The 13,168-nt window shown below is 44.2% G+C and overlaps 1 protein-coding gene across 3 annotated transcripts in view; it reads right to left on the reverse strand.

Moving 5' to 3' along the window:
• CFAP61 (cilia and flagella associated protein 61) overlaps window positions 1–13,168 on the reverse strand; it is a 259,559-nt gene that overhangs the window by 133,024 nt on the left and 113,367 nt on the right. The window contains exons 15-16 of one of the 3 annotated variants that reach the window (XM_028500039.1): window positions 10,627–10,833; window positions 7,634–7,768 (exon numbers count right to left, since the gene is read on the reverse strand). In XM_028500039.1, the coding sequence (XP_028355840.1) occupies window positions 7,634–7,768; window positions 10,627–10,833 (342 nt within the window). Of the gene's footprint in view, window positions 1–7,633; window positions 7,769–10,626; window positions 10,834–13,168 lie in introns of those variants that run through there. The other 2 variants (XM_028500036.1, XM_028500037.2) reach the window with 2 other exon arrangements.

A 13,168-nucleotide genomic window follows, 5' to 3' on the forward strand; every position in this document is an offset into this window, starting at 1 on the left:
AAAGTCCTCCACGTCACTCCTGGGGTCTGGATGGGCATCCCCTGTGCTGCAGGAGCTCTCTGAAACGTTCGTGCAGGCCCCTGGGAGGCTGATGGGCCAGAGAGGGTGAGGCAGGGAAGATAAGTGCAGGAGAGATTTTATTTTAGAAAAAATCTCTGCTTTCCAAAGAAATGAAGCTTAGATTGGTGGTGTACTGCCAAATATGTGTATGGTGCTCTCCCAAAGAGGTGAGAAAGCTCCACTCCTGAAACTGAAGGAACAGTCAGGTTCACAGCTCATCCATGGCCTTGAGTTGGCCAGCACCTCACCACTTACTAGCAGTGATGCTGAGCCTGATCTAAGAATGAGAGTACAAAATGGTGCCATCACTTGGGAAAATGGTTTGGAAGTTCCTCAAAATATTAAACCTAGAGTTACCAGACGAGCAAGCAATTCTACTCCTAGGTATAATACCCAAGAGAAATTAAAACATACATCCACATAGAAACTTGTGCACAAATGTTCATAGCAACATTATTCATAGTCGCCAAACAGTGGAAACAACTCAAATGTCCATCAACTGATGAATGGACAAGTAAAGTGGTGTATGTACACACAACAGAGTATTATTCAGCAATAAAAAGGAATCAATGGGAACGTCCCTGGCAGTGGTCCGGTGGTTAAGACTCTGTGCTTCCATGAGCTCGATCTCTGGTTGGGGAACAAAGATACCCCATGCCGTGCAGCACGGCCAAAAACAAAGGAATCAAATACTGATACGTACTGCAAATTGCTTGAACCTTGAAAAGATGCTCAATGAAAAAAGACAGTCACAAATACCATGTATTGTATAGTTCAGTTATATGAAATGCCCAGAAAAGGCAGACTCATAGAAACAGAAAGTAAAATAGTAGTTGCCTAGGGCTCGGGGTGGGGGGACAGGGAGTGACTACTAATGGGTTTCTTTTGGGGAGGGGTGACAAAAATGTTCTAAAATTAGATGGTGATTGTTGCCCAACTCTGTGAATATACTAAGAACCAATCAAGTGTTCAATTTAAGTGGGTGAATTGTATGGTAGGTGGTTTATATGTCAATAAAGCTGTTAAGGGGGGGAGGGAAGATGGAGGAAGATGGTTGGGGGGAGAGAGAAAGAGATCAACTCTGCTATAATATCTATCCTAGAAAACGATGATAAGATATAGGATTGATTTTTGACAATACTGAGATGTTAAGAAGTAACTTTACTTTTCACAATTTCTTATCACACCGTAGAGACCTCCTTTTGCTACTCTACCGCGACTCAATTTCTAAACAGTGTCCAGGCGGGTCCATCACCCCGCCGGCGCGCCGCCAGCGCACCCCCACCCACCCCTCACCTCCTGAGTAAACCTTCAGTCGCTCATCCTGGGCATTTACTCGAGGGTTTTCTAACAACACCGTGAAGCCACACATAGCATGGAAGTGAATCTTGAAAAACGGATAATGTGACCCACATACAGGGTTATTATTTTTTTCCTCCTTTACCAGCAGCTGCCACTATAATTTCGAAAGGTTTATAACAACGAGCTGACACAACAAAGAGAGACATGGAGATAGCCCGGATCAGCTGCTGTCCAAAAACTGACCCCAGGGCTCTATCCTGGACCCCTGTGTCTGCTCGCAGCCCAGCCAGGGTCAGGCTGGCACAGGAACAAACCCAAGGCTGGATGGCTCAGCCAGGAGGAAAATCCAACTCTTCGGGAGGAAAGCCAATTATCTGTGGGTCACCTTTTGATTATGTAGCTGGTGCCAAATATCTGGGAGATTCCAAAAGGTCTCTGTCAAGTCATCTTCCTTTTCTGTGGTTCGGCTTTCCTACAATAAGCCATGATATCGCTGCTTTAACTTTTTAGATAAGAGAGCATATATAACGGTATGAGTTTTGGCATCCAACTGCCTGGGTTTGAAGCTCTGTCAAGAATTCGCCTTTGGACAAGTCACTTACTCTCCCTCCTGCAAGCCTGTTTTCTTTATGTACCTTGACGACGACAGTAGCAGTAACTATTTACAAGTGTTGATATGAGGATTAAACGAGATAACTCATGGGAAGCCTTTAGTGACAGCATGTTAGTAATAGTAGTAGTAGTTGTTGTGTATTACTCTGTAACCTTTCTAAGAGGGAGGAATTTGATAACAAGGAGAATAAATCACTGATTCATAAGTCATTTTGATGTACACATATACACCATGTATAATACTAAACTAGACAGTATTCAAAGAATTGGCAAGAAATGACCATACAACTTGCATTCTTTGTTTGAAAAAAGAAAAGCTCACAAAGGAATTTATGTAAATTATTCTAAGAATGTCAGAGAAAAGGGTTCATCATAAATAGGAGGAAATGCATTTCCCATAGGTAGGGTAACTGTAGGAAATGGCAGGGAAGTGGCTTGAAAAAGCAAACTGGACTCATGGCAGTGATTTAAAGTGGGTTAATTTCATTTCAGGAAAATATCACCATGGTCACATGAATAATGTTCAGTGCATATATGATGTTGAAAAATGTGGGTCTGCATTTTTAGAAACTTCTACCAAGGAGATTCTAAAGGGCTAATTTAAACACACACACACACACACACACACACACACATACAAGTACAACCAAGGAAAGTCTAACGTGGGCAGTGAAAGTTTCCAAGTTTAAGGAAGGGGTTGGAGAAACAATTAAGCTGGGGAAAATCTAGCAGGTGCTGGGAGAATAATGCAGTTTCCTAGGGCAGCAGATGTACAAGTGAAACAGTATCCAGCAACAGTCCATCAGATGGTAATTATAGCTGAACTGGGGAAGAACAGCCCAGATGAAAGGGGCGATTCAAAGGGTAACCGAATGCCAGAGCGTGACATCTTCCTGAGAGATCACACACTAGGAAAAATCGGGCCAGCACTTAGCTCCGAGAAGGGGGGTTAAACAAACCGTCAATTTTTCTTTTGTAGAAGGACAAAGGGAAAACGGAGGCTTCAAATAATTCATTAGTCAAGATTTAAACAGACCGTCACCAATAAACAACCACAAAAAAAAAATAACAGGTGTTGATCACTCTGAAAGTCTGAATTCTGAGATGATTCTGTCATCTGAAAGATGATAGATTGATCTGGTCCAAAAAAATTTTGAAAAAAAAAAAAAGGAGAGGAGAGTTGACACTGTAATTCTATGACTACTAGAAATCACCATAGAGAACCAAAGTGATTGAAGTGGATGATGGGGAGCATCTCTTAATACTGAAGCAAAGGTAGGAGCTTTCTAAGTTCAAAGCAGATTTTCTGATGTTTAATACAACAAGTAAGAGTCATTTAAAACCCCAGTCTTGGAAAGGAAACCATGCCTCCGACCAGACACATTCCCTCCCAATGGATTCCGCAGAACAGGTCTGACCCCGGCGGGGCTGTTCCTCCCGAGTCTGGCTCTCACTCTCAGGGACCCATGCAACCCTCTCCCATCCCTGGTTTAACCAGCCCTGAGCGGTCCCACGTTCATACTGACACTGGGCTGTACGTTCCCCGAGGACAGGGCCCCTAACACGGTCATCTTTGAACCCCTAAGGGGAGGCAGGAAGGACAGCAAGCCAGCTTGCCCAAGGAACCACCCGAAAGTAAGTGTGGGTCAAATTGGTCCACAGTCTTTAATTAATATGGCCATCAGTTCATTCAGCCAAATTCTGAGTACCTCCCTGATCATAGGTCTCATGCAAGTGGGCCACACTGATTCATTTCATTAAAAATTCCCATCAGAATAATTCTCAGAATGCAAATGCACAGGCCAAGGCAACCCATTCAAGCTAAGAAACGAATCTTCTCGGTTCACGCCACGTGGATTACGGTTAGGAAAAAGCCTTCTCTTATCCACGTATCTCTGCTGGTTGACGGTGGCGACATGAAGAATCTTCCGGGCCTACCTCTGTGATGTGTGATGAAAACCATTCACATGTTTTCCAGGTCCTTTCTTGTGACCTGACACGGGGCACACTGTCAATTGATATGAATGACAGGGACAGTTTGGTGGCAGGGACACCGACTCATCTAAACCAGGCAGCAGCTACCTGACCTTGGGGTGGGGGGGGGCACACTACCCTGCCACGCAGTGATGAATTTCAATCTCTTCTGGCTTGTGCCAGAGTCAAATTGGCAACCCACCGAGATGAAACGCTTTCTATCCCATTACTCATGCCTGAAGTGATCTGTTCCCTTGAAGACTGGCTTCCTAGGTGAAAGCCAGGGAACGGATGGTCAGTCTGAGATGGGATAAAAAGTATGAAAGGCCAGTGCCCAGCGAGAGCAGTGTGCGGACATGTGAGGGCGCTGAGGGTTGCTTGTAGCTCCAGGCAGAGGGGAGTGTAAAACTTAAAGGGACAAAGAGGGATTCATTTAGTAAGACCATCGCTCAACTTCAACGGCTGCAATACTATTTGCTCTGCTAAGAAATCAATGTGCTTAGGACCCTGCAGAAAGTCCTCCTAAAAATTTTCCATCTGGCTCACCTTGACTCAGATAATCAGCCTAAAACATTAAATCCGCCTACAGTGTTTTTTAAAATTTAAAATAATGTAATGTAGTATTTTAATGTTTGAACATCTAGGCTCATCCCATGTGGATTATGCTCTCGATAATCCTTTGGTCCAACTTTAAGATTTCTAACATTTTCACTAAACCTTGTTTACTAAATCTAAATCTTTACTAAACCCTTCTCAAGAATAAGTATAACAAGCAGCAGTAAAGTACTTCTTAAAGAGTCAGAATTCACCAATACAGTAAACAACACAGCACAAAGTGGCAGAAACGAGCATCAGCCCCACCCATCTGGTAAGTGGTTGTCTTCCTGGAGCAGGGATTTAAAAACCCATCCTTGGGGACTTCTCTGGTGGTCCAGTGGGTAAGACTCCGTGCTCCCAATGCAGGGGGCCTGGGTTTGATCCGTGGTCGGGGATCTAGATCCCACATGCATGCCGCAACAAAGATCCTGCGTACCGCTAAGACCCAGCGCACCCAAACTCAATCAATCAATTAATTAATTAATTAAACAAAATCCATCCTCTGCTATGTCTTGAAATAAGCCAGGGCTCTGTGGGGATACAGCACAGAGAGACGGCCATGGAAAAGCTTATTAAATGTAAGCAATGATTTCAACTCATAGCAACCTGGGAAGTCATGATAGGATCGTTTTATTTTATTATTTATTTATTTATTTATTACAAATTTATTTATTTGTGGCCGCGCTGGGTCTTCGCTGTTGTGCACAGGCCTTCTCCAGTTGCAGTGAGCGGGGGTCTCAATACGGACGCCCTTCCCGCTGTGCATCACGGGCTCTGGACGTGCGGGCCTCGGCAGCTGTGGCACGATGGCTCAGCAGTTGTGGCTCGTGGGGCTCTAGAGCGCAGGCTCAGTAGCTGTGGTGCACGGGCCTAGCTGGTCCGCGGCATGCGGGATCCTCCCGGACCAGGGCTCGAACCCGTGTCCCCTGCAATGGCAGGCGGACTCCCAACCACTGCGCCACCAGGGAAGTCCCGGTAGGGTTGTTTTAAGTGAAACAAAATGTTTTCTCTGGCTTTTTCCCCACCAGGAGCTCCAGCTCACCTCAAAGTCATCCAGTTCTGGAGATTCCCAGGGGTGGGGGTGGGGTGAGGATGGGGAAGCTCCAGAGGTTCAGGAACACGGCTCTTGATATCAGGTGGCAGCCCTGTGCTGCTCCCCGTCCCCCTAGCCATACCACTCATGCCCCATGAGGACTGGCTGAAGGTGCTGGAGCTGCGGGCTGCCGCCGACGTGTGAGGGCTTCTCTCGGCCTGGCCACGTGGTCTATCCCAACTCAAACGCATCTCAGCAGTGGCTGCAAAAGGGCAGCACCTCTCACACAGAAGCTGCATCTCTGTACTTTGTACCTGTGGCCCCTTCTCCTGGGATCAGCAGGACGTCACATAAGCTGTGTTTCAGTGACGGATATAGATGAGGCCACCCTTCCTGACCCCAACACACTCTCTTAGCTCTCATTCCAAAAGAGTCCAATCCCAGGATCTCCACACACCAGCAGACCACCTGGTGGTCGACCCTACAGTCCTGCAGATTTGCCCGGGGCCCCTTCCTCTCTAGAGTGTGATGCTGGGGCCCCCGCTACCTAAGGACACACCTGGGGTCTTGGATGAAGTGATGACATGTATCTGTTGCAAGATGATAAGGGAGGAAGAAGTGGGTGGGGCTGTAGAAGATGCAAAACTGGCCAAGAGTTGAACCCTGTTGGAGCTGTTTCTGCGCAGCCCATCGTGTGGGCTGAAACACGTGCCCATCTGCCTTCAGAAGCTTTTAGAGCAAGTGGGCAGAGTAATTCTGTGTCTGTTAAACCTAGTGATAAAATAATAGGACCTGAATTTGGTCTCCATTTTTAATCTCCTTCTAGGAATTCACATTTCACAAAACTATCAGTCTGTGAGGGATTGTACATTAAAAAAAGAAGACGAGGTCCCTCAGCACAGACAGAAGGAGAATGCCTGCTTCGTAGAACTTGCTCTACTTTTGTACATGATTCACAATTTCCATAATGAAGATTTGGGGAGGGAGAAAGAATTGCTATTTGTTTTTAGTCTCTACTCAAATACAAAGTTAGAACTTAGAAAATAAATACAAATTTATTTTTTATTTTACAAATATGAAGACTTAGGACCTTACATAGGACTTAGAGCAGCCTGGGTCACAGTAAGCAGCTGCCTCTAAGATGGGTCTTAGTGGACCCACCCCCCATATGTAAAGCAGGAGCTGGGGGCCGTGGGGTGACGCATGTCCTGCAAAACGGGGGTGTTGATTTGAGCACCATTTCCAGCACCATTTTTAGCTCCTTTGCTAAACGTTTGTAGAGTTTAAACTTTCCACTTTCCTCTTTTCTGTCTCACAAAGAACAAGCGTCGGCCCACTGAGGGGTGTTTTTCTACCGTATTTAAGTGGAAGTGTGCACATACAGTACAAGCTTACATGTAAGTCAGCCTGACAGAGTCACGCTTCCAGCCAAGTTCCTGAACACGGCTCTGTGTATGGTTGTTTACACGTACTCTTCCACTGAAAGCGAAATCTAGGTTCTGTTTGGTCCCTTTTCCTGTTCTGGTACTAAGAGTGTCCCAGGGCTGTGCACTCTAAGGTCAAAGCCCCCGCCACCCAGGACAGCTGAGACGTTCCTGTTCATCATGCGGACTCCCCCAGGAGGACTGAACAAACCTAGCTCAGGACCCAGCCCCAAACGTCCTCAGGCAGCCAGACCTAGGTTCTCAAACCGAGAAAGCAGAGCATGAAGGAAAGGGGAGTCTGCTTTGGAGCAAGGGGGCTAAACCCAGAAAGATGCTGGGAGGTGGACCCCAAGCCACTGGTACTGAGACGCAGCAGCCCGCGGCAGCGTCCCCCGTGGGACGGGGGGGGGTGGCGCGTCACGAGGGACCACATGGCGCCCGCTCTGCTCTAGGCTCGCTGCGGAGGCACCACCCTAGGGCAGGGGCCGGTGGGAGGGAGCCTGGGCTCCGGGATGAAGGAGCAGCCGTTGGACTCCGGCTCCGCGTAGGCAGCACCGCCCCATCTGCCACGCCCGCCCGCCCGCTCGCCCGCGCTGGCACTGCGCCCCGCCTGCTGCCGCCGGCTACCCACCGCGTCCTTGGAGACCTCCTTTGATGGGGCGTTGATGCCAAGCTTTTCCAGGGGATAGACAATCTGTCGTCGGGGCCGCACGGGAACCAAGTAGTGGAGGGCGGACGTCAGCGAGTGGGCGCTGGAGCTCTGAAACTGGGAGACAGCGACCTCGATTTTAGGGGGAAGGGCGTGGGAGCCGCGCGTACATTTGCCGGCGCGCGCCTCGACAAATACAAAACTCCCAACCCGGCCAAACCGGGGGAAACCAGCAAATAAACAAACATACTCTTCGACCAGAGGAATGAATTGTAGATAATGCCTGACACTAATGAAGATAATTACGGGAGTAATTGCATTACTATCTCTGTGGGAATGACAGATAAACAAGTGGTTTGGTTTATGGGATTTTTCAGCACAAGTATTTTCCCCAGGAGGATATTCTTCTCCGTAGTGGTCATGAATCAGCTCGATTTGACCCCATTAAGCTGTGTTATCTGCGTCCTGGTAACCTTTGCGTGTTTCACACAAGCTGCTTTAAGAAGGCACATAGATAAAAATGTCATCTGAGGGGCAATAGGGCGCAGATGTGAAAATCCTCATGTTTGTGAAAGTCACTGCTACTTCAGCTGGACCTTTGTTGATCAGATAAGTGTTTTAAAACAAAAGGATAAAACCGGAGAGTGGGGGATTGGAGGGGGAAGGGGGCTGGATCAGATTATTCTGCTTTATATTAATACTAAATTATGAGCTGGATTTATGCTTACTGAAATGGGCTACAATAAATCATGTTTTAGGTGAATGCTTTAAATATTAATTTTATCCAATTTTTAGACTTGGCAGAGAAAACTGAACATGGTGATCTTTATTTCTTTCACATTTATGAAATCTTAGGGGTTTTGGTGAAACCCCTAAGCTTAGGGTATTTCAACTGTATAAACCTCAAGAGTTAAACTGTCAAACCAAAAATTTTTAATGAGACATGTACCGAATTTAACCTGGAAAGCAAAGAAAGTAAAACGGAACTGTAGCTGTAGTTTAATAAATGACGTGGTTTACACATGACTTATTTGTGGTTCTAAAAATAGCCCCTAGGCCTTTCTAAGAGCTTCTGGAAGGGATTTCTAAAATCCTTCACTATTGAACTTCACCGCCTGATTTTACACACTGAAAAACAGAACCCAGGGATCTCTAGCCAAAGCTGTGTTTTTAAGCCTGGAAGAGCTCTCAGTACATGTTCTAGCAGGAGGGTGTGGAGAAAACTGTCTTCATCATGTCAGCCAAAAGCTCACTTGTACTGCAGTCAACTGGGGATTTATAGCAGAATTGGGAGACTCTTACCTGTATTATTTGGTATTGCTTCTTGCACTTATTTAAATGTATGTGTATAAATCAACTAGAAGTGCAGACAGAGAGGAAATCTGTTTCCAAGTGTGTTTCTATGTTATATATACAATAGCGCGTAACATGGTCCTAATTCCACACCATGGAGGGAAATACGTGAACACTCAATGAGTTCAGTTCAAGTCACCATTTTTTAGGATGCATGCAAAAGAACCTTCTACCAACTGGGCACAGGCAGGCAACACTAGGAATAAAAACTGAGAAGGTAATATCACATCCTTAAAGGTCACCAAATTGGCACTTGGCCAAATGTGAAGTACAAAGAAATTGTGCAGGACCAGGATTTTCAGGCAAAACTGTTAAACTTCCCATGTCCCAGGTTCAAATCTGAGGCATTCACATTGCTGTAGGGCTGCATTTTGATAGGAAAAAAATCATCACTAGAGCATATTCTACATTCGCTACCTATCTTTTCCATGTTTTTTCTTCTTTCTCCTCCATTCCTTCTGTTTTTCCCCAAAAGGCATTTCTCAAATAAGATACATTGGTAAAATTACTGTTATGTGTATGTACCCATATACCTTAGATTGTTTTTAAGTTTAATAATTCAGAGCATTTAAAAAAACCACTTAGCTCACCATGGTAACTAAGAAGAAATGTGACAATGTCAGACTCTAGGCAGAGCCTAAGAAAGTTTTTGGTCACGAATGGGATCTTATGGGACAATTTCTACCTAGGGGGGTAGAAATTTCTACCTGGGGTTCAGTTCTCAATACCCCTCAAGTCTGCATCAACACTGTCAGTGACAGAGGGACCCTCTTGCAGGAAAGAACTGCTTGGGGATCCAGCTCTGAGAAGCCCTTGCCTGTGAGCAAGCAGGACACTGCGTGTGAGCACATGTGAGCGCGTGTGAGTGTGTGGGACTCTTCTACGTAACAGGGCTGCAGCTCTGAACAGGACAAACAGCTCCAGCTTTATGGCACAAGACAGAACATGAGCGAGTGAGAAGTGCTATGAAGGAGACTGAAGCAGGATACACGGAAGCAGGAAGCAAGAGCTTGCTATTTGTGCACAATATACATAATGTATACACAGTAGACACGTGTTTGTTATAGAAATATTGCTCTACGTAAGTACAAGTATTATGCAGACATAGAGGTATCTACTACATAAAGGTTATATCAGTAACACATATCTCGACTTTTTACCCATCACTTTTATGGGGATGTTATACTGCTGTTTTGCAATGCTGTGATAGCACACCAGTATTAAGGACTGAGCTAATTTATTCTATGGGTTCACTACGAGAACATTCTTTGCTTGAAGAACATCATAGGACATTTTGGCATTCACTAATTCACATGAGAAATAATTTTATTTTCACATCCCTTAGAGTGTTTTTCCATAGCTTTCAGTGTCTGCTTTGTAGATATGGAAAAGCCAACAATTTGTTCTACTAATTATATGGGTTGTGATGGTTTCAGAAATTCAAAGCCTTCTGGGTTTTCACTGTAGTGTAAGAAAAGGACCAAACTCAATATGGCCATTTGAAATTCAGAGCCACATTATAATCAAAATACATGGAGTGAAGAGAAATAAAATATGGCACAAGACACAAATGACACCGTGACACAGATCTGCTGGAAAAGTGACTTAAGACATTCTTTTACCTTGCCTTCCTTGGCTCGCGGGTAAACAGGGTAGTAGAGACAGGACTTATATCCTAAACGGAGGATCTCCTTTAGAAAAAACTTGGTGTAGTGCTGAAAAATGGGGTTCAGGGCAAAGTGATACAGGTGGCCATGCTCTTCGCGCTGGTGGTAACTAAAGTATATGAAGTCTTCAATATTGTAGTGGGATCGTATGTACTCTATATCCTAAAGAAAGAGGTGAGAAAGGACATCTAAGAAGGTTTTAAACAAACGGCATGCACTTTCTGAGAAACATCATTTAAAAATGACTTTAGGGGCTTCCCTGGTGGCGCAGTGGTTGAGAATCTGCCTGCCAATGCAGGGAACACGGGTTCGAGCCCTGGTCTGGGAAGATCCCACATGCCGCGGAGCAACTAGGCCCATGAGCCACAACTACTGAGCCTGCACGTCCGGAGCCTGTGCTCCGCGACAAGAGAGGCCACGATAGTGAGAGGCCCGCGCACCGCGATGAAGAGTGGCCCCTGCTTGCCGCAAATAGAGAAAGCCCTCGCACAGAAACGAAGACCCAACACAGCCAAAAATAAAAATAAATAAATAAACAAATTTATTTTTTTTTTAAATGACTTTAGGTACAATAGTGAGAGATGAGTTTTTCCCTCCTATTATTTACTATCTCATTTTCATTGTTAATTTTTTAAAAGCTAAAACTTATGTTTCCTGAAAGTCACTTGTTTTGATGGCTTACTTCTGGAGGGTGGCTCAGAGCTTTGGAATTTGCTCCTCACAGCTGTGCTAAAATCCTGGAGAGCCTTGAGTCCCTGCTCATGGACAGCCTCCCAGTGGCCAGAGCAATGCAATGGAGAAGCAGATATACACTACCGTCAAAGAGCCCATGCCAACCATCCACACTGATAATCTCTCATTCATGACGTGGAGAGACTTTTGGGGAAAACCGACAAATGCAAAAGACCAGTTAGAGAAACATACAACTCACTCCAGAGGAAACAGGTTATCCAGCAAACGGAGGAGAATTTTTTAAAAATTCTACTCAGTGTCCTCAGAGATATCAAAAAAGGATCTCGCATAAAACATAACAAACAAGCTCCTACAAAAAAGGAACAATAAGAGAACAAGGAAGAGACTTGGAAGTTAAATGCATGAACTCTGAAATTAAAATTCCAATAGAAGGCCTGGATAATAGACTAGATGTGGCTGAACAGTAAATTAGGAATCTGGAAGATAAAATCAAGGACAACTCCTAGAATAAAGAGTAAGAAGTACAAGAGGTTAAAAAGTACAAGAAGAAAGGTAAGAGACAGTGAAGGGTCACTTCCATCCAGAAAGGAATGGAGAATAGAGAAAATGAAAGGGAAGAAATCATTAGTGAAATCATAGAAAAAAGATGTTCCCAAGCTCAAAAGAGGCATAAGATACTTCATAAGAATTTTTGGAATAAAAGGGAAAAACTAATTCTCAAGAGAGAAAGCAAACATACATATATTTATTTACATCAGACTGTATTTTATCCATAACATTGGATACTGGAAGATAATGAGAGTAAAAACATCAACACTCTGATGAGAAATAATTTGCATAAGAATTCTATTCACAGCTGAATGAGTGTTCAAGTGTGAGGACAGATGAAAACTTGTATATGTGTGTGGACTCAGAGACCCTACCCTCTTCCACCCACTCTCCAATAATTCTTAAAGATATATTGAATCAAAAGAGAAATGAATCCAAGAACAAGGATAGTTTGAACACATTAGAGAAATAAAGTCATACGAACATCTCAATAAATGCCAAAACACATTTAATAAAATTCAACACCCATGCGTAACAAAAACTTTTAGTAAACTAGAAATAGGAGAGAAGTTCCTTAACATGATAAAGGGTATCTTCCAGAAGCCATGTTCCCAGAAGGGAAGTCTCAATATTATAATTATCAGTTCTGCCTAAATTGTTCTGTAAAATCTACATAGGCACAGATAAATTCATAGTAAGTATTACAAGGTTTATCTGGAAAAGAAAATACCCAAGTTTAACCAAGAAACTTTAGGCAAAAAATATAAATAAGAGAAGACTTCCCCACCAGATACCAAAGCACGTGATAGTGCAATAGATATCAACAAATAAATCCATGGAACAGAATAGAGAGTAAAAATAGACACAGACACATGGAAATTTAATAATATAAAGGCAGCATTTTAAATCAGTAGGGAAAGAATGGACTACTCAGTAATAAATACTTTGGAATAATTGGCTGTGCACTGGGACAAAATAAAATTAGATGTCCACTCACACACACGCACGCACGCACGCACGCACGCACACGATGCATGAAAATAAGTGCAAGGAAGAATGCTGGAAGGGATAAATGCCTAACTCTCAATAGTGGCAATCCTTTGGGGAGGGAGCTGGGACTTGTTTTTGGTGGCGGAAGGTTATTTGAATTTTTAGATGGTGAATGTTTTCATGTACTCTTTGTAATATTCTAAACATTTTGAACCGAAAAAAAAATGGAGACTTGAAAGGCTGCCCAGTGGGATGCAAGCAGATC

This window comes from Physeter macrocephalus, chromosome 14, assembly GCF_002837175.3.
Source record: "Physeter macrocephalus isolate SW-GA chromosome 14, ASM283717v5, whole genome shotgun sequence".
NCBI lineage: Eukaryota > Metazoa > Chordata > Mammalia > Artiodactyla > Physeteridae > Physeter > Physeter macrocephalus.